This window comes from Astatotilapia calliptera, chromosome 4 (assembly GCF_964374335.1).
Source record: "Astatotilapia calliptera chromosome 4, fAstCal68.1, whole genome shotgun sequence".
Taxonomy (NCBI): Eukaryota; Metazoa; Chordata; class Actinopteri; order Cichliformes; family Cichlidae; genus Astatotilapia; species Astatotilapia calliptera.
Window position 1 is genome coordinate 20767119 of NC_137425.1, and position 21794 is coordinate 20788912.

General features: G+C 38.9%; 1 protein-coding gene across 1 annotated transcript; it reads right to left on the reverse strand.

Moving 5' to 3' along the window:
* Window positions 1-14509: 14509 nt before the first annotated feature.
* Window positions 14510-17380, reverse strand: LOC145428568 (uncharacterized). Its single transcript, XM_080300931.1, has 3 exons — window positions 16753-17380; window positions 16362-16643; window positions 14510-15866 (listed from the first exon to the last, which is right to left on the reverse strand). Exons 1-3 carry the CDS (start codon window positions 16967-16969, stop codon window positions 14836-14838), a joined length of 1530 nt encoding a protein of 509 aa, XP_080157057.1. The 5' UTR covers window positions 16970-17380; the 3' UTR covers window positions 14510-14835.
* Window positions 17381-21794: the final 4414 nt, after the last annotated feature.

Below are 21794 nucleotides of genomic sequence, written 5' to 3' on the forward strand. Positions count from 1 at the left end.
CCACAGGTGTTGTAGTCCTGTAGTTAAGAAGCTCTTCTCTAGTGTAAGAATATCCAGAGGAGTGCCCAGACACAGAAGTTATGCACAAAAACAAAACAGAAGTAACGCACTGAAGCACCGGGGCATCCATACGCGGCGGCGCCATCTTGGAACAAGGGACTTGTCTTTGAAAGGTAGAGTGTTAATTACTAAAGCTGAAGGGATATCCCGATGAACATATGCTGCTCTCTCCTTACATCTGGATAAGAAAAGTAGTAAAGATATTGACCGTATGCTCTTTAATTTTATATGGAAAAACCGTACGCACTATATTAGAAAAACTGTTGTGATGAATAAGTACGAATCAGGTGGGCTTAACGTCTTAGACTTTTCTACTTTAAATAACACTTTCAAAATTAATTGGGCCAAACATTTTCTTAAAACCCTACCTCTATCTGGAACTTTATACCATACCACATTTTCTCTCGTTTTGGTGGCTTTACTTTTATTTGAAATTGTAATTACAATGTTGAGAAAGTCCCTGTAAAGCTTTCATCCTTCCATAAGCAGGTCCTCTTAGCGTGGACCCTCATTTATAAACACAACTTCTCACCTCACAAATACCTTATCTGGAACAACAGAGATATTTTATAGAAAAATAAATCACTTTTCCTGGAAACTTGGCTCCAAAATGGGATCCTATTGGTGGCTCAGCTGGTTAGTAAAGAGGGACAACTACTTACTTACAACGACTTTATTGCACTATATAATTTTCCAATCAGTGTTCCAGATATCAAGCGGAAGACAGTCTGGATGGTCCCCCATAAATATTTGATTGTAAATAAGGTGAAAGAAGTCTCTTTTAAAATTCGACATACATGTTATCCAGCCAGTCACTACATGGTCAAATTTAAAAGGGACATAAATACTAATTGTACTTTCTGTGGGGATCATCCAGAAACGGTGACACATCTTTTTTGGTACTGTTCTTTTACACAGAGATTCTGGAAGGAATTTAGCAGCTTTGTTATTGTCCATATTTTAAGGGAGTTTTCTTTACGATGGGAAAATGTTTTATTCTGTTTCTTTAAGTTCCCCAAGAAGTATGAGAAATGTTTTTTATGATAAATTTCTTAATACTTTTAGCTAAATTTTTTATCCATAAATGTAAGTTTACTAACAAAACACCATATTTCTGTCATTATTTTAAGGATGTGCACATGCACATACAATCAATATCAGACTGCACCAACAAAAAGGCTCTCACAACAATATATGTATGTGAATTTTTGCGTGTATTCTTATAATTGTTACCTTTTTCTTTCACCCTTGGCTTTTTGTGTTCATGTTCTGTTGTATACTTCATCTGTTCGTATGTTGTATACTCATTGTTTGTTAAATAAAGTTTTAAAAAAAAGACACGCTTTGTTTAGACCCCCAAAATCCTTTCCACGCCCACCCCCGTGACATCACGCTCCAAAGCCCTGTTACGTCACAGAACGTGGTGATGTCATAGTGACAGTCCTTTCATCCTTTGATGTTCAAGTCTATAAATAGAGGACAGCTGTCAAAGGGAATTCATTAAGCTATCGTTTTGTTGGAGTGATACAGCACATAAAAAAGCAGAAATGAGTTCGAAAGCTAACAAAGACAGAAATGTTAATTTCTCGAAAACAATGGTTAAAAAAAGTGAAAAAGAAAAAGAAACATATGCCAGACAGTTCGAGCAAAGACTGCAGCCAATGATCGACGAGGTTGAAAAGCTCAAAACTGAGCTTGACTACTTCAAAAACCTGCATACAGTCAATAAGAAACGGATCGAGGATCTAACAAAAGAAAACAATGAACTTTTGCAGAATAATAAGCTGCTGGGTTCGGTCTTGGATGACAGGACAAACATCGCAGACAGGTTGGACTCGATAAAAGATGACCACGAAGCTCTGGTAAAGTTCCGCGCAGAGACGGAGAAAACTCTGGCTGAGCTTAAAGAAAAACACGAGGACGAAGTCCAAGTCCTGCAAGGACTGCTGGAAACAGAGAAAGAAAAGGTGGCACGTCAGCAATTTCACAACAGCCAAGTTGTTGAATTATTATTGAAACGCCACAAAGAGGAAAAAAATAAGATGCAGCAGTTTTACCAGGAAAATACTAAAAAACTGGAAAACAAAGCAAATGCTGCAGACAGGAAGTTAGAAGAGGTGATCAACATGTATGACTCCAAAATAGAAAAGCTGCAGACGGCAGTAAAAAATAGTAGAGGTGTGACCGTCAATGCGGTTAAGGAACGCGAGGAAGAACGTCAATCCTCGCAGTGTTGGATTGACGGTGTTTTGTTGCATAATACAAAGTTACAAGACGAAAATGAATTTATGGTTAAAAACATGAAAGAATTAACAGAGGAGAAAGGTCAAATGGGCAAAGTGATAGACGACCAAAAGGCCCAGAATATGGCGATCAAGCAGAAATGCCAGAGTAATATTAGAGCTCTGGCCTTGGAAAAGAAAATGAAGGCTATGCTTGAAGACGAAGTTGATTCTTTGAAAAAGAAAATTGAAGACATCAAAAAGGCCCTAAGCACAGAGCAGGAAAACCACAGAAAGACAGCAGTGGACCGGCACAAAGTAAAAGCGGCACACAATCAGGCACTGGCTGAAAAGGTGGCGCTGGAAGAGAAACTGCGCTCCACAAAAAAGCAACGGGAAAGATTTATATCCAAAGTGAATTGGCTGGAGAAGAAAGAGCGCTACTTCCAAGAGGAATTGTGCCAGTGCGTTTTGTCCTTTGAAAAGGCATTTCCACATGCCTTGAGAGGAAAAGAAAAGGTGGAATTTAGGGATATGTTCCACAACTTAAAAAAGAAATACGTAGACGGAGTGGAAGGCACCCCCTTTGTTGGAACAACGAAGGAGTTTCTTGAAAAACAGCTGAACTGTCTACGTATCAGATGCAAGGATCTAGATGCAGCTTTACTAGATAAAACACGGGAGCTGGAATCATTTAAAAAGCAGTACAATGACATGGTAAAGTCTTCCGAGTACGCTTTATTCCGACAAAGAGAGGAGCTCATTGGACCAGTGAACCAGATTATCCAAAAGGCTGCCAATGAAGAAAAAGAGATAGGTCATCTAAAATCTAGAGTGAAAGACGCTCAACTCCAGCTTAAATTAGAAAAACAGAAAGGACAAAAGCTGGCATCGTTGGACCATAGAAGCATGATGGGGAGATGTTCTGAGGAGACTCCGTCTCAGATTAATCCTCGTCCACTTCCAGGGAAAACTACATTTATTCAGGTACGTCCAAGACACCCTGGCAGAAGTGCAGGTATGGCTTCCCCAGTGAATCCTCCTGTAGAGTCTCCATCAACACCACCTTTCCTCAATTCTGATGATGGATTACCACCAGTTGATTGTTAAAAATTAACTGCTAAAATAGGCCATTAGAAGTATACTTCATCTTGTCTCCCTATATCATGGGTGGGCATTCTCAGTCCACGAGGGCCGGTGTCCCTGCAGGTTTTAGATCTCACCTTGGCTCAACACACCTGAATCACATGATTAGTTCGTTACCAGGCCTCTGGAGAACTTCAGGACATGTTGAGGAGCTAATTTAGCCGTTTAAATCAGCTGTGTTGGTTCGAGGACACATCTAAAACCTGCAGGGACACCGGCCCTCGTGGACTGAGATTGCCCACCCACCCCCAACCGGTCGCAGCAGATGGCCGCCCCTTCTTGAGCCTGGTTCTGCCGGAGGTTTCTTCCTAAAGGGAGTTTTTCCTCCCCACTGTCGCCCAGTGCTTGCTCAAAGGGGATCTTTGGATTGTTGGGGTTTGTCTTGCTTATACTGTAATGTTTTCACCTTACAGTATAACGCAGCTTGAGGAGACTGTTGTTTTTGCCATGATGCAATATAATCTTAAATATAACTGAATTTTATAAACATCTATTATAGCATCAAAGTAAAACAATAAAACTAAAGTATACTTCATTCAAATTAATCAAAATCTCTAACCCTACAGTGGCCCTGAGAGGCCAAACGGACTGCAACTTAAGAAAACACCAGCAGTAAGAAAAATGCTGCAAAAGCACACAAAACACAACGGAAATAGGAAAAACAAAACAGCATTTTTCTTATCGCTGGTGTTTTCTAAAGTTGCAGTCCGTTTGGCCTCTGAGGGCCACCGTACTAACCTGACCAAAAAAGAAGAGAAAAAATGAATAAATAAATAAAAATCCAAATCACAAAAACCTTCTGATTTCTGTTGTGTTTTATTGTGTTGTATGAAAGGACTTATATTGCAAGGTAAAATCCCCAATATATAAACCAGAAATCCCAACAATAGCAAGTCATTTCACACTTGCTAGAATTCCAAAAACGTCCAAATCTTTTGCGTCTGTGTGAGTTTTTGATACAATTTTATATCAGCTTCAAAAGAAACAGAGCGATAAAGTTTTTCTCTTGAGTTCTGCATCTCCCTGCCCTTTTACAACATTTTTGTTTTGGTGGCTGAGTGGCAATTTAGAAAGCTAGCATGTGATTGACAGTTTCCAATTGGCTGAAAGAAGAGATTTAAATTAAGTTTGATAAAACCTTATCTGGTTTCATAATTTATGCTGCTAGTTTGGTGAGTTAAAGTTTATGACGCACTCATCTGATAATTCATCGAGATAACTTTTGACTTCTTTCCTTCTTTATTATTATTATTATTATTTAAAGGAACCTATTAAATCTTTTTTGTAATGAAAATCAATCAATAGTAATTGTCGATAGAATGAAAGTCAAAATGGAATTTCTTTACAGATTTGTCGTCAGCTCTTAAGGATTTACGTCTTTACATGATTTATGACTCATTACATTTTTGTTATTGTTGGAGCTATTTGTTCTTTCTTTATTTTTTTTTAAATTAGTTAAAGTTTGTTGTTAGTTTACTTATATTTTGGGGTTTATTTGTCGGTTAATATTTTGTTTTAACCCTTGTATGGTGTTCGGGTCTGTGAGACCCGTTTTCAGTTTTTTTCAAAAGAAAAATTAAACAATTAATTATTTTTTCAACCTGAAATTCATTGGCTTTGGCTTATTTTCTGTGAAGAACATAAATCCGAACTAATTTTCAATGGCCTCATACTGTACCTCCCCCCACACATTTACATTACATACAAGGTGTTCGGGTCCACTGGACCCAGGTCTAATAAAAGTGTTGAAAGTGCAGGTCCTGTGTTCCCACACTCTGTCTTCCTCCTTTCTGGTGCTGCTGATAGTGTTTTCTTCCTCTCCTGCTCCCGCACAAAGTTGCAACATTGTTGAAAATTCAACTATCAACACCGTCTGCTCTTACACCTCACACATTTTACCCTCTTTCTTGAGGGATCCAAATTTTATTCTCTCATACCCTGTCCCACACTGGCAAATTAGGGGCATAAATATTATAAATAAGACTTTGCCAGTGTGGTTCTTTATCACAACTGAACAAGATGGCAAAAGATGGCGAGGGCCATCCAATTGATTTTGGAAGAGAGAGGGGCTTTTTATAACATTTTATAAAAAAAAGAAAGAAAGAAAAAAGAGAAGCACATTAATTCATAAATGTGATCTAACAAAGGTAAAGGGAAAAAATTAACCATGTTTGCTGTTCATATGGCTTGTAATTGGGATGAAGTAAACATCTGTTGAGTAATTTAACATAAAATTGTTTGATAGTGTTAATTTGGAAAGCCAAAACTCTAGCGGGTCCACCAGACCCATGAACACTGGCTGAGTAATAAAGATATGAACACCACACAAGGGTTAAATGATTTGTTTTGTTTGTTGTTATTTTGTTAAATTAGTAAGAGCTGTAGGGCCATTTTGTTTCTATGAATAAAGAGACTGGTATAGGACCAGCATGCATTGGGGTGGGCCTGTGGTTTTTTACCAGAGCAGGAGAAGCAGCAGGAAGGATCTTGTTATTGCTTGCCAAGATGGATAAATAAACCAAAACTCTCAACTAAAATGTTTGGACAATGGACTTCTTTTGCCTGCGTACGAAATATTACCTCAATGCAGCAGTGGCTTGTGGACTTTAAGTTGTGGGACGTTTGATCTTTCAAAAGTAAAGGAATTGCAACTACAGTTATGATTTATAATGTATGCATAATAATTTATTATAAAAACCTGTATTGAATTAAGTAGCAGAATGAAACTTTTGCAAATAAATTAACAGTTTCAAAATTGCAGCACAGACTTCTTATTCAGCTACTCAGCACCCTTACCGTAATCTCGATAATAAAAGTAGCAACCTTATCCTTATGTCGTATGTGTATTTTGACTTTTGTTGCCACGATGCCAGATCTCTCTTGGGAATTAGATTTTTAATGAGATTTTTTTTACCTGGATGAATAAAGGTTTAATAAAAACCAAATTCAAGGTGACTTTGGTAATTGCACTCAACAGACCAGTTTTTCTGACTTGACTTGACCTTTCTGGACTACACAGCCGGGGCTGAGCAGCCGCCTCCTTCTCAAAAATGCGTGTGCTTTTTTCCAGCTCGCTCCCGGCTTGTAGGCCTATTACGTTACAGCGACGCGACAAAGACTGTCCAAATTCGTAGACTCCTCCAAATGCAGTCTACAAATGCGTCCTCCTTTTCCCCGAATTTGAAGGATGGGTCAAGTGATTGTAGGCCTACAAATGCGGCCTCAGGAGGATGCAGCCCATGAATTTGGACAGCCCCACATACAAGGCACCATCATTAATTCAAATTCATTTTAAGGCCAATTACGTCACAGCGACGCGACAAAGGCTGTCCCAATTCGAAGGCGGCTCGAAATGCGGCCCTCAAATGCATCCTTCATTTCCCTGAATTTTAAGGATGGGTATGTGTATCCTTCATGGCCCAACATATCCCAGACTTCATAGCATGGCGGTGGGTGTGGATAATTTTGCCAGAAAAAACAGCAGACGGCTGAAGCTTTCAAATATACTCCGCTCAATAGTCAACCTTAGTCTTACAGAGAATTTGATGTTTTTATGGATAATTAAAGTCAGTCATATATCCACAAACACAACAAGCTGAAAGTCAGTGATGCTGTTCGGTTTGCAGTCCTGAATATCACGGCACAAGCAGGATTCACTGCACTGTTAACTTTAGCTATGTTATATTGCTGCCTCTGTTCGGTGATGTCGAACCAAACAGACTTTAACGTGTCTTTGAACGAGCTGGCGGTTCACTCGTTAAGCTGAAAGAAAGATGCTTTAATCACAGGAGTCACACATGTGTCCACTGAATCATCTGGGAACTCTTCTTGTTTAGCACTTGTAATAACACAAACACCAAATCCTCCTTCTCTTGTGCTGTTTGTAGCAGTGTATACACCTGAGACTGTCACCTGTCTGTCTGTCCTGCACTCTCTCTCTTTGTCTTTCTTTCTGATTGTGTAATAAAAGTATGAACATGTATTTATAAGTTACACTTGTGTTTGAATCCTGCAGCTTCTCACACATTTGATTTCCATGTGTGACAACTGCAGACAGACTGAGGGACCCACTGCTGCACATCATCTGTGAGGCTTTGCACCCCTGATGATCCATCAGGACAAACTCAGCAGTGTGTGAGGAAGCAGAGGAGGAAGAGCCAGCAGCAGCTGACAGATGGAGAGAATAGACAGACTGTTCCCTGTTTGTGAAGGACTGCTAGAAAAGTTTAAAATAACTAATTGTCTGTCCTGAATCAGTCTTATTAGGTAATGTTCAAATAATGTTATCATCCCAGTGTTTTCAGTGTGGGAGAAAGTACTCAGGGCCTTCAAGTTACACACTATGAAAGGCAGCAACAAGTTTAATATTCAGAAACATAAAGTATGTATCAGCAGCAGAATGGAGCTAAAAATAAATGTTTGTTTCAGTTCTATGAAGCTTTGAGTATTTTGGATTAGTAGCACTGCTGTGTTTGTTGCATCACATTACTGTAATTGTTTATATGCTTTATATATTCTGAGGTAAGTTGATCTATAGTGTTACATCATATTCTATAAGGATATTATGTGTTTGTATACTTTCTGCCCAGTTAGACCCATTTAGCAGAAGTCAGCCTGTTTAAGGCTCTGATATCTATTCTGTGTGACTTAAAGCAGTTATGACATGGTCTGATTTTCTCACCCAATAAAGGAATATTTAATATATCAGTCTACTCTTCATTCTATCAGAAACAGTTATCACAGCTCGTACATTTTCTTTTTACACATTAATGTAAGCATTGAGCCAACATGTTAAAAGAACAATATTTGTCTCTTATATATAATACATGTGTGTGTATATATAAACTGTGAGAGATACTTGTCTTTGAGTGAAGATTTAAGGTGATAGGAAATATAAATAACTGCAACTTGAATCTTTACTGAAGCTGTAATAACTAATATTGATTAATATAATACTAACTTTAATATTGGCCATATTATATTTACATTACCAAAGTGAGATGACTTTAGTCTCATGAACAACATTAGCTAATTGTTATTTACTAACTAATCCTAAAATGACTGTTCAGTACAACCATGAAGCCCAACAATCATGTTTTACAGTCCTCTGGTCTCAGCCTCAGATACTTATCAAATCACGCAAAGCTCATGTTGACACAAACAAACAAATGAACAAAAGATTTTCTCCTTCATTTCTGTCAAACAAAGCTGTTTGAAACGTTTCCAGCAGTTCATATCATGGTTGCTGGGCAACCTGGGCAGCGCGACAGAGGCTGGACCGTCCCATTTCACAGGCCTCGCACTTCTGGCCTTAGCGGTCTTTGAGTACGCGGCCCTTGTGGACCGTTAAGGCTGCGTACTTTAAGGCTGCAGAGTGCAGACCCTGAATTGGGATACAGCCACTGTCAAACCTAAAATGAGGATGTGGGCACACCTGAGTGAAATAAGTGGAAGCTGAATGAAGCTCCACCCCCTCATGTCACTCATCTGAGAGAAACGAGGAGTCAGGCTGTTCCACTTCTTTATTAAAGACAGATGCACAGAGTGTGCAACAAGTCAATCTAGAGCATTTGCATTAAATTATTAGCAGCAAATGACTGCTTCTTACCCTTTTAATTCCCATGGAAACAGTAACAGTATAGTTTTTCACATACTGCTTCTGCATTTTGACTCAACTTTTGCTACATAAACATAGATGTAGTCAATATGTGATAATCTGAGGTTGTTTTTACTCATTTTACAACCACATGACTGATACTAACTCCTGAGCTGACTGTATGCTAACATGCGCCACAAATAAGGGTCACATTTGGATTTAAAACAATCACCGAGAAGCTTCCACTGAATGCTACTTTCCCCTGCATGACACTGAAATCATTAACACATACTAACCCTCCATACCCTGTAGGAAACTCACTTCCTTGGAATAACATTTCAACAAGGAAAGAGTTGAGAGCAAATGTCCTTCTCTTGAAGGACAATATTTGAACAAATCCAGTTACACAGCTCAAGAAAATATTACTCTAATGGAAGAAAAAGGCAGTAATTAATTAACAATATGTGTATCAGTAGTACAAAAAAGCTATTATGGGGCGACCGTGGCTCTGGGGATGCCTCCACCAGTGTGTGAATATGAGAGTGAATGAATAGTGGAATTGTAAAGCACTTTGGGTGCCTAGAAAAGTGCTATATAAATGCAATCCATCATTATTATATCAAAATGTAAAGGGAAAACAGTCTGATGAGCTGAATGGTGAGCTGAAACTGAAACAAAATAAAGCCTATCATTAGGAATTTAGGAGCAACTTTATTGTAACGTGTTTGCTTTTTACAGCTTCAGTTCTTTTTTCACTCAGTAGGTGGCAGCAAACTACAAACAATGGTTGCATTTTACACTCGTCTGTTTTCATTAGAGGCAGAACCCAGAAGCACATCCAGGTTTAGGTCTACTGCTTGGTGCTACACAGAAACAGGCTGAACAGACTGGAACTCACATGAATTTGGACGAATCGAAGTAAGAACGTCACTTATGCTCTTCAGTTTTCTCAGAAATGGATTAAGCCTACACCTAAACCAACGGATATGTTCACTGACTTTTTCTCTTAGTCTGGAAATACTTAGTCAGCCCATTACGCAATTGAATTGATTATCATGACCCTCACTAATAGCCACTTACTAAGCTAAGAGTAATGTGCAAAACCCATTAGCCAAAGTAGTATAAATATTTTAACTTTTAGCAAATCCAGCAGGTTAATTAAGTGATTTCACATCATATGTTCAAACAGCTTGTCAGTTTTTAATATATCCCATGTACGCATACTTAAGCTTTAAAAATAAAGAAAAGTGCAATGACCTGATAGATGTTTGCTGAAAATTGTGGTTTACATCAGCACCTACATTAAAATACAAAGACCCTGTTTTGTGTGAGCTGCTCGATACCATGAAGCAAGACCTCTGAACATCTCAGTTTTTACACACACACACACACACAAGTGCAAGCAAATGGTGTTTTATATGCTGTTGTCTAAAATATTATAAAATAAACCGTCTCTTTTTATATGTGGGGGGGGGGGGGCACTCAAAAAACGGAGGGGACAGGTTGGCACCAGAACACCACAGGTCTGCCCCGAGATGAGTGTGAAAATGTGATTATCAACAAGCCCACCTGGACTTCAGTTAGGTCGCACGCTTGTCCAGAGTTCACTTTGTCTTCAAGCGTTTTAATTTAAAACATAAAGTGAGGCCTACCCCAAGCTAAAAGAAGGCAGATTATGTTCTCAGATAAAGCAAGCAATGAGGGCGAAGCAGAGAAAGTACCTGCACAATACATTCACATAAATCAAAATGGAATTTCTTTGAGGACACAAACATCTGGGGAGTAAACAGCTGTTTCAATACCTAATCACAGATTGTGCTCTCTGTTTTACATGTTTTTAGTAAGGCATAATTAACTAAAAGGCTAGAGAGATGAAAGGATGCCAAGCTGATACCAGGCCTCAGTCACATGGATTGTTTCTTAAATTCTGAAATTAAGTGGACATGCAAAAAGATCTGGCACTTCATATATTAAACTGAGAAGCTGTGCTGACCCAAGAAAGCGCCCAGAAATTTGGGCAAATGTCTGCTCTGAAGTTTTTAGCCAAACCAAACTGCAGGTCAGTTTAAAGCGCAAAATTGTGCAAGTAGTCCAAACTAAACCGTTCTTGAGATGCAGAAATGTTGTCACACACAAAAATCAGACGATTGTGCCTCCAAACAAATTGCACTTACAAATGCTTGTAACATAAATGATGAAAATAGTAACTGCAAAGTTGAGACTGAACAGTGTTTCAGTTAAAGTGATAAGCTAGCCATTCAGCTGACTCATTGGTGATTGCAATGATTGCAGGTTTCATTATAGAAGAATATCAAGGAGAAGACAGATGGCAGGGAGTCAGAAACGGGGGATGGAAATGCAAGATATTGAGGACAACTTATGAGCCCAGGCGTCAGGTGTGAACAACAACAATAACTGGGCTGTATTTAGGTGTACAGATCACATGACCATCAAAAGAGCAGTGTAGGAATGAGAGAAGATCAACAGGGGAGCACACAAAGAGGTTTATGGACACAAACTGGGAAAGGTGGCATGCTCAGTTGATCAGTAGAATACCACACTAGACTTTCTTCCAGGACGGTTGAGGACCCTGTTGTGGGGGCGAAGCTTGGGTCCAATGTTCCCTCTAATTTTTCATGTGTCTGAGCGAACACACAAACTCTCTGAGCGGTCCCTTGGACCACTGTGAGCAACAGCAGGCGTGTGCACTGTGGTCACGTCAGCATTGAATCCATCCAAGTTACATGGTTTATTAAAATAATCAAATTACAACATTTAAATTTATGTTAGACTTTTTTTTAATTAACTCCTTTAGCCCACTTACAACAAAAATTCAAAAAAAAATCTTGTTCATGACCTGTGTAGTATGTTAACACTATTGGAAGTAAAAATAACTTGAACTCCAATTTTGAAAACGCAACTTTCTTTTTTAAAAAAAAAAAAAAAAAAAAAAAGCTCTGACTTGTATTATGAGTATGAGTCTGTGGTCTGGGAGAGAGTCCTGTAACTCTCTGTCTGCAAAATACAGTATATAATGACCAATGTTGGGCAATTAATTATATAATTACGTCTTCAAAAAAGTAACTGATCTATGCAAACAAAGTTTTTTGCAGCTGTTTACTTAAAATGCAGCCAAGGCGTTTTTTTAAATAAACATTTCAAACTATTTACAGAACAATCAGCTGTTCTGCATCAAATTTGATGCCACACAAATTATTTGTGCCACTCCAAAAATAATTTCAAATCAAAATCACTTTTATTGTCACATCACATGTGCAGGTACATTGGTACAGCACATGTGAGTGAAATTCTTGTGTGCGAGCTTCACAAGCAACAGAGTTGTGCAAAATACAATAATGTAAACAAGCAAAATACAAGAATGGCTACATCTGAAACTAATAAATATATGTACAATATATAATAGTATATGCATTTCTGGATGTGTATACTAAATATTTTTCTACGTGTGTGTGTGTGTGTGTGTGTGTGTGTGTGTGTGTGTGTACACATATTTTACAAATTAAATAGAGTCAACAATAAATAAAATATATAAAAATATACAGAGTTGAGACATGTGCAAAACAGTGGCGTTACTGTACAGTATGGAGTGCATAATGTTAAAGTTCCAGTAGTGAAGCTGAGGTGTCTATGAAGTGTTCAGCAGTCTGATGGCCTGATGGAAGAAGCTGTCTCTCAGTCTGCTGGTACGGGACCGGATGCTGCAGAACCTCCTTCCTGATGGAAGCAGTCTGAACAGTTTATGGCTGGGGTGACTGGAGTCCTTGATGATCCTCCCCGCTTTCCTCAGGCACTGCTTCCTGTAGATGTCTTGGAGGGAGGGAAGCTCACCTCCAATTATCCGTTCAGAGCACCGCACTACTCGCTGGAGAGCTTTGCAGTTGTAGGCGGTGCTGTTGCCATACCAGGTGGTGATGCATCCAGTGAGGATGCTCTCAATGGCACAGTGATAGAAGGTCCTGAGGATGCGGGGGCTCATGCCGAATCTTTTCAGTCTCCTGAGAAAGAAGAGGCGCTGCTGCGCCTTCTTCACTGTTTTGTTTGTGTGTACTGACCACGTAAGATCCTCAGCCAGATGTACACCAAGGAACCGGAAGCTGCTCACTCTCTCCACAGCAGCGCTGTTGATGGTAATCTACAAACTGCATTCTCACATACGTGTCTCTCTTCTCCAGGTGTGACAGGGCAGTATGTAGTGTCAGGGCTATGGCATCATCAGTGGACCTGTTGTGGCGGTATGCGAACTGTAGAGGGTCCAGTGAGTCGGGTAGTGCAGAACAGATGAAGTCCCTGACCAGCTTCTCGAAGCATTTGCTTACGATGGGGGTCAGGGCTACAGGTCGCCAGTCGTTCAATGAGGAGATGGTGGAGGATTTGGGTACAGGGACGATGGTGGCCATTTTGAAGCAGGCTGGGACTACAGACAGAGAGAGGGAAAGGTTGAAGATGTGCGTGAACACTGCAGCCAGCTGAGCCGTGCATGACTTGAGGAATTTCTGTCCACTATGAGATAAAGGAGAACAACAGGAGATGTATCACTCCTGTAACACCTGTAACATTCAACAGTCGCCTCATTGTTCTGACACACACAACAAAACTATTGACTACACTACACAAGTTTTGCGCTAAATGTCTCAAATCTCTCACATTTCAATGGTTTGATTTTTGCTCACAGGCTTTTGAACGTTTTCCTTATAAAACGCAGTTTTTACTGTTTCTTTTTGCAGTAAATATAAACAGCGATAGTATTCAGGAAGAAAAACAAACATTGCATATATTTTTAGCATAACTCTGGTTTTACGTGGCCTATCAACACAATTTAAAAACTAGTATAAAGTCCACACTTTTCCATCAATTGATCTGTCTGTCCTGCTCACATCTCCAATGGTTGTACACGGTGTCATTAACGTGGTTTCACAAACACCGGTTTTAGCCTTTGCTGCATTTTTAGGTAAAAGATTGCATGTAACTTTGTTGTTTGCAAAACTTGTGGATACATTTTTAAATTAAAAATTTCTATTTGCATTTCAAGTTATGAAGATATTTTGTTAAAAATGTTTGTGGTGTTACAGTAAAAACGTAACTTTTTTTACAGCTTCACATTGCAAATGCAGAGTACTGTGACTTTGTTGTGTGGAACCGCAATGACATATTTGTTGAAAGGATTTTGCCTGACCTTGAGTTTTGGGATGATGCGATTCCTAAAGTTGAGTGTTTTTTTAGAAACAGTATACTCCCAGAAATACTGGGACAGCAAGTTACAAACATACATGTGTAATGTGATAAAAGGACGACAACATAATGACATTTTGAATATTGTTATGACCTGATGGTAGTCATGAGTTCTGGCTATTGTATTTGCTCTGACGTAGCATTAGAGCACAAATTGTCATTTAATTTTATTGTACATTTAATTGTGTCATTTAAGTGTTGTGTAACACTACACAATGATTAAATGCTATTGAGGCAGCATAATAATACATTGGTGGTTTATTTACAAGATTAGACTTTTAAACAAATAAACAAAATAGATTGCAATCCATCTCACAGTATAATACTGTACAAACTGCCAGCACAATTTGACAGTTGGAGAAAAATATTTCATTTGAAAACATTTACAGACTAATCAGGAGTCAGGACTTAGGTACTACTATTACTCTACCCTGTTCTACTTATCACCAGAGCCAAGCAGCAGATACTGGACACTACTCTTCCTCTCCACCCCCTTCTGTGAGCCGTGACAGTGACAAGACATTTAATTTTTTTTAACTGATTGATTACCACCCACCCCCCTTACTCCAGTGGGACAACAGACTCGGAGAGATTTGATAAGGCACAACAAATTACCCCAATCTTGTCGATCAATGCATGTGTCTCACCTGGCTTTGTGGACATGTTCTCTATTGGCATAGCCCTGCTCTGCAGAATTTGATATTTCCTCCTGACTAAACCTATGACTCGCTCAACATGGATACGCAAATTGGCTATTTTCCTTGTCTCTGCCACTTCATAGGCTGACAGCTGTTTTCTCCCTTTAGTGAATGCCGGTGTCTGTAGTGAAGCACAGTAAAACCCCACATTATCGCCAATATTGAACCCACGATCTGCAAGGACAATATCTCCAGGTAACAAGTTATTTAGGAGGCCACTCTCTATTGTGATCTGCTTATCGCTAACTCTCCCTCCCCAGGCAGAAGATATGTAAGTGACGTAGCCTTGGGGGGCAACACCAATCAAAAATTTTACAGTGTGATGGTGCTTGTAGTTGGACCAAGTTTGAGCTTGTGCAAGAAGATTAGATGGTCTCTCAATAAAGACTTCAAAGCAATCAACAATCACAGCCACTTTACATCCAAATGCCTGTCTGAAACTCAGTGGCATCGTAGCTTGAAGAACATGTCGCTCTGGCCACTCAATTAGGAACTCTAACCTTTTATGAAGTATGTCAATTACTTTATGCCAAACTCTAGAAGCAGTGGACAGAGAAATATTGAACCTGAAAGCTAAATCTTTCAGGGGCAGATTTAGTCTCAGCCTCAGCAAAACTAGTATGAATTGTTCAAATTTGGACAACAAAGACATAGGTCCCGAGGTGATATAGGGCTCGCACAGTTCAAAAATCTGAATTAAAACTAAGAAGTTGGGGAGCCCTGTGTAGAACTTTGTCTTGTCTTCATTTTTTTCAAAAGCCTCCTGGCTGAACTGTGTGTCCAGAGCCTTGCTCCGAAGATCAACCAGCTCTGCTGTGTTCTGTCTCAAAACATCCTCCATCTTCTCGATGTCATCCATCGTCAGCTCTGTCTGGCATCCAGCATCCGCACAGCCTGCAATATAACAGTGGGGGAGCATAATCAGCATAATAGAGGCAACCTCAATTTTTACTCATTTTCACTGTAGGAGTTTTTTTAGTGGGCTATTAGAATCTGGTGTAATGTGTTTAATTCACTATGTTAATTTAATGTAATTATTTTTTTTAATCAACAAAAAAACATGTTGCGTCTAAACAAAAAATATATTTATATGTTTCTCACCACAGAAACCTTACATTACGGATATCTTTACTTATCTGTGAAAGGAGACTGTCTGGAATCTGGCAATATAAGAACCATAGCAGTGTACAAAAACCTGTGGTGTGTGCCTGACGGTAATAAGTGCCACTTTTTCTTTTTTTCTGAATAAAATGGTATGGATTTACTCTGTGATTAAAAAAAATCACAAACATGTAATATGTAACTTGGACCATAATCATTACAGATAATGGCATCTTTTTCTCTTTGACATGATTCTTGTTTGTTTTACATCTCAGCACAATATCTTACCTGGATAAGTGAATGTCTCATTCACACTGAAGTCTTCTGGTTGTGGATTCTCAGCTGGAAGCTGCAGTTCGGGGTTCTCCACTGTCACTAGGCTCAAATCCGGGCTCTCAGCCGTCTGTTGCATATCCAAAATCGCCTCTGCACATCGATGCTGTTCTGCCTTAAGCTTCATTCTTTTCTCTCGTTTGAGAACTGATTCCGATCTGGGTTTTCGTTCGTAGCCGAGATTGACCGTCGGAGCCCAGTCCTCCGACTCGTCGTCATCCAAAGCACTTGGGCAGCCTATAGTCCCAATCAAGTCAATATTAGACTACTAACTTAAAAGCACTAAGTAAACGAGAATGTAACGACAACCTAATGCTAATAAGTTCGTTTGCAAACATAACATTACCTCTGACGAAGTGGTCGCTGCAGACACGGGCATTGGCAGACTCTGCTCCTCCCAACTGTAAACGTAAATTTAAAATCCATTTTTTCCTACGTTTTTCGGTTAGAATTTTCCATTTTTCTCCTCTTCGTTGGGCTATTTTTGGTACCCTAAAATACCGTTTATCAGTTTCTCTGGTCGACCTACTGGAGCATCCGTAAACACAACAGGACATAGGCATTTTGCGTACTGTCTGTCTGTGATTTTGCGCTTATCTTTTTCACTTGGGGTTAATTTTCTACGTAACATGAGCTGAGAAGCAGCAGCAACGCTAGGCTAATGCTAGGCTAACAAGCTGGCTAGCTAGCAAGTTCAAAACCTGGTTCTAAACTGAAAGAAGGTACAAAAACAGTTTACTTCCAAGCCAGAGTATCACGCAAAAAATCACAGAAATTATCTCTTGAGCTCAAGCTGCTCCATCTGAACCCAGGTTTGCTCAAACTAATGCAATAAAAAAATGTGGGTGCCATGAACATGCAGACTGATCTGTGCAAAGTGAGGAGGATAGCAGTGACATGGCATTTTCAAACCATATCTTTTAAAAGCCTGCACTGAGAAGCAAAATTTCTAGCTTACTTAGTTTTTCCAATTCAAGACAACTCAAATAAACTGGGTTGATCAGCTTTTTGAATAAAAACTACTGGTAACTTATTTAAACAAACTGATAAAAATTGAGTTTAGTATATCCTTACATTTTTTTAATTAAACACAATGTTAGATTTTACAGTGTACATGATAATGGAGTGCTGCTGGAATAAAATAATAAAATCTTTATGTTTCTTGGGGCTTAAATTGCAAAATGTGAACAAATGCCTAAAAACGTTCCAGAAGCTCGTCGTCCAAACTGCAGTGTAATTATAAAACAGAAAACCTCTGTTAAATAACAGAAAATGCCCTATTTAATTATTTTGTGTGGACATATTCTCAACAAAAACATTTTTATATTTCATAACACTTTACAGATATTTTTTAAAACTTTATTAATCCAGAAGGAAACTTGTGTGGTCAGCATTTACTTTATAAAACTAAATACTGAATACAAAACGTATTAATAAATAATCATTACATTGAAATTTTCTTCAGGAAATGCATTGTCTAGTTCTATAAAATCGTGAGTTTTTTTCAGGTTTAAGGCTGGCAGTTTGCTATCACACACAACACTGAATAATAATTAAATACGTGTTTTTAAATAACACAAAATTCAAGTCGTTCTTTCATAAAAGTCTTTTTTTTGTTGTTTTGCTGTGATAGAGCTCCTGACCCAGGCCAAGCTGGCTCTCTAGGAAGACAAGGAAAAACTCCCAGGTGCCAGATGATGGGAAGAAACCTCGGGAAAGTGTGCACAAATTCCACTTGACAACACAATAAAACGCAACATAGCACAAAAGGTCACGGAGGATCTCATAACAAGGACAGAGCAGGATGAATAGGATAATCACAGGAAAGGAACAAAATCACGAAAAAATTAACGGAAAGGACAAATAAGAAGGGGGTGCCATAACAATAGAAAAATAAGGATGGATAATGGAAAAGACATTACAGAAGGAGGTGCCAGAAAAATAATAAAAACAAAAAAAGCCTAAGCTAACACAGGACAAACATTAAAGATACTGAACAAAAAAAACCCCAATAAAACAGAAATCCCAAGAGTGGGAGGAGACACAGCACACTATAAAAGGAGGGGCAGAGAAGAGTTTCTTCATTTTAATTTGGCCAGCGACGCATGTGCACACCCTGAAGAAGGCACAGCCCAGCCGAAATGTAGCTACAGCCATGCGTCAGCGCTAAAAAGTGTTTTTGCTTGTTGTTTTAGTTTGTTATTTTTTTTGGGGGGGGGTTTCTTTTGATGTTTTTTTCATTTACATATTGATTTACTGGCCTAAAAATTGGAATATCATAAATTTATAACCTAAAAATTGGATAATTTATGGATAAAAACAGTTTAAAAGCCTAAAAATTGGAATTAAAAATGACACAGACTAAATTCATTGAGAAATCAAATTTTATTAAAACACAGTTAGAAACCTAAAAAAACAGGACAAATAAAACACAACTTTGGTAAAATTAAACATAATTTGGTACTTACCTGAACCTGAAAAAGAAAAGGACGGTACTTACCTCAATTCGGACCTGGGGATTGCCGGATACGGTAGATGGGATGGTGGGTCTCGGGAAGGGTCATGGTGCGGAGCGTGCACCTACTCCTGCCCTCCTTGTGCAGGGAGGAATTTCCATTCCCCTAACCTAACCCACCCTAATAGCGATGGGATTTCCGGCTCTTTTTAGAGATCCGGCTCTTTTGGTTGGGCTCACTAAAAAGAGCCGGCTCTTTCGGCTCCAAACCGGCTCTTCGGGTTGTTTTGTTGCTTTAATTAATTTATTATTAACAATAATATAAAATTATGCACAAAAGGAATTACTAGCGTAAAAAAAAGTGGTTTTATTCATATATGTTTATATATAAATATATGCGGTGGCCCCTAGAGACAAAACACGTACAAACTTCAAAACACATTTCTAGCATGAACTGAACTTCCAAAGCAGAGCTACTAGATCACTTAAATTACACAATTAAAAGCATGTGTGTATTGTTTGTGTATTTATACACACGCACTCATATATATCCAAATAATTAAAAAAAAAAGTTCATTTACCTGTTACTACCACACACCAAATCCGGTCGTTGGTACTTGCTGGCTTGTGTAGCCACTAGGTAACAAAAGCTCAACACTGCGCCCAGCATCCTGGAGCACTTCTGTTGTCTTTTGTACGTGTTTTGAGTTTTTACGTGCTTCAGAGTTTTTACGTGCTTCAGAGTTTTTACGTGTTTTGGAGTTTGTATGTGCTTCAGAGTTCATACGTGATTTGAAGTTTGTATGTGCTTTGTCTGTAGGGGCAACCGTAAATATACTTTTTATTCACTTCACATAAAATGTAATAAATAAATCATATAATACAAAAATCAAATATTCACATTTCAACTTTTAACTATTTAAATTTTCAGCTTTTTCCTTTTACAAATTTAAAGTGAAACAACACAAAACACTGCAAACCACAAAACAATTAAATATAGATTAAAATATGAAAACAAAAAGAAGATGCATATTCTGCTGTCTTTTCTGTGGTTTTCCTGCTCTGTGAATAGAGGGAGACAAGATGAAGTATACTTCTAATGGCCTATTCCAATTGGTGGTAATACATCATAAGAATTGAGGAAAGGTGGTGTTGATGGAGACTCTGGGGAAGGCCTTCGTCTGCCAGGGTGTTTTGGAGCCACTTGAATAAATTTAGTTTGCACTGGAGGTGGACGAGGTTTAATCTGTGGAAAGATCTGAGACGGAGTCGGAGTCTCCCCATAACATCTCCCCATCACGCCTCTATGGACCAACGGTGCGAGCTTTTGTCCTTTCTGTTTTTCTAATTTAAGCTGGAGTTGAACGTCTTTCACTCTAGATTTTAGATGACCTATCTCTTTTTCTTCATTGCCAGCTTTTCTGATCATCTGGTTCACTGGTCCAATGAGCTCCTGTTTTTGTTTGAATAAAGCGTATTCGGAAGACTTTACCATATCATTGTACTGCTTTTTAAATGATTCCAGCTCCCGTGTTTTATCTAGTAAAGCTGCATCTAGATCCTTGCATCTGGTACGTAGACAGTTCAGCTGTTTTTCAAGAAACTCCTTCGTTGTTCCAACAAAGGGGATGCCTTCCACACCGTCTACGTATTTCTTTTTCAAGTTGTGGAATATATCCCTAAATTCCACCGTTTCTTTTTCTCTCAAGTGACCTGCATGTGGAAATGCCTTTTCAAAGGACAAAACGCACTGGTACAATTCCTCTTGGAAGTGGCGCTTTTTCTTTTCCAGGCAATTCGTTTTTTGTGTGAATATTTGTGTTTGCTTTTTTGTGGCGCGCAGTTGCTCTTCCAGTGAGATCTTTTCAGCCAGTGCCTGATTGTGTGCCGTTTTTACTTTATACCTGTCCACTGCTGTCTTTCTGTGGTTTTCCTGCTCTGTGCTTAGGGCCTTTTTTAGGTCTTCATTTTTCTTTTTCAAAGAATCAACTTCATCTTCGACCATAGCCTTCATTTTCTTTTCCAAGGCCAGAGCTCTAATATTACTCTGACATTTCCGTTTGATCTCCATATTCTGGGCCTTTTGGTTGTCTATTACTTTGCCCATTTGATCTTTCTCGTCTGTTAATTCTTTCACGGTTTTATCCATCAATTCATTTTCGTCCTGTAACTTTGTATTACGTGTCAGAAGACCCTCAATCCAACACTGCGAGGATTGATGTTGTTCCTCGCGTTCTTTAACCGCATTGACGGCCACACCTCTACTATTTTTTACTGTTCTCTCAAGCTTTTCTATTTTGGAATCATACATTTCCATGACCTCTTCTAACTTTCTGTCTGCAGCATTGGCTTTGTCTTCGAGTTTTTTTTAGTATTTTCCTCGTAAAATTGCTGCATCTTATTTTTTTCCTCTTTGTGGCGTTTCAATAATAATTCAACAACTTGGCTGTTGTGAAATTCCTGACGTACCACCTTTTCTTTTGCTGTTTCCAGCAGTCCTTGCAGGACTTCGACTTCGTCCTCATCATCTGTGATTAGGTATTGAAACAGCTGTTTACTCCCCAGATGTTTGTGTCCTCAAAGAAATTCCATTTTGATTTATGTGAATGTATTGTGCAGGTACTTTCTCTGCTTCACCCTCATTGCTTGCTTTATCTGAGAACATAATCTGCCTTCTTTTAGCTTGGGGTAGGCCAACCCCACGACTCTCCACTGCTTCCACAAAGTAACCTCCGATAACCTTTGGGTCACTGTTAGTGTGTGCGGCCCGCAGCCAAATGATGTTGCGTGAGAAACCGTCGATGCATCCATTAATACATATCCCATATGGCTTTAGTTTGTCATAAGAGTCTATGTGCCACACAAAGTTAGGCCCCTGAGCAAAATATTGCCTCCTTCTGAGACGTGTGGTCTGGCGAACCTGGGAACCTAAT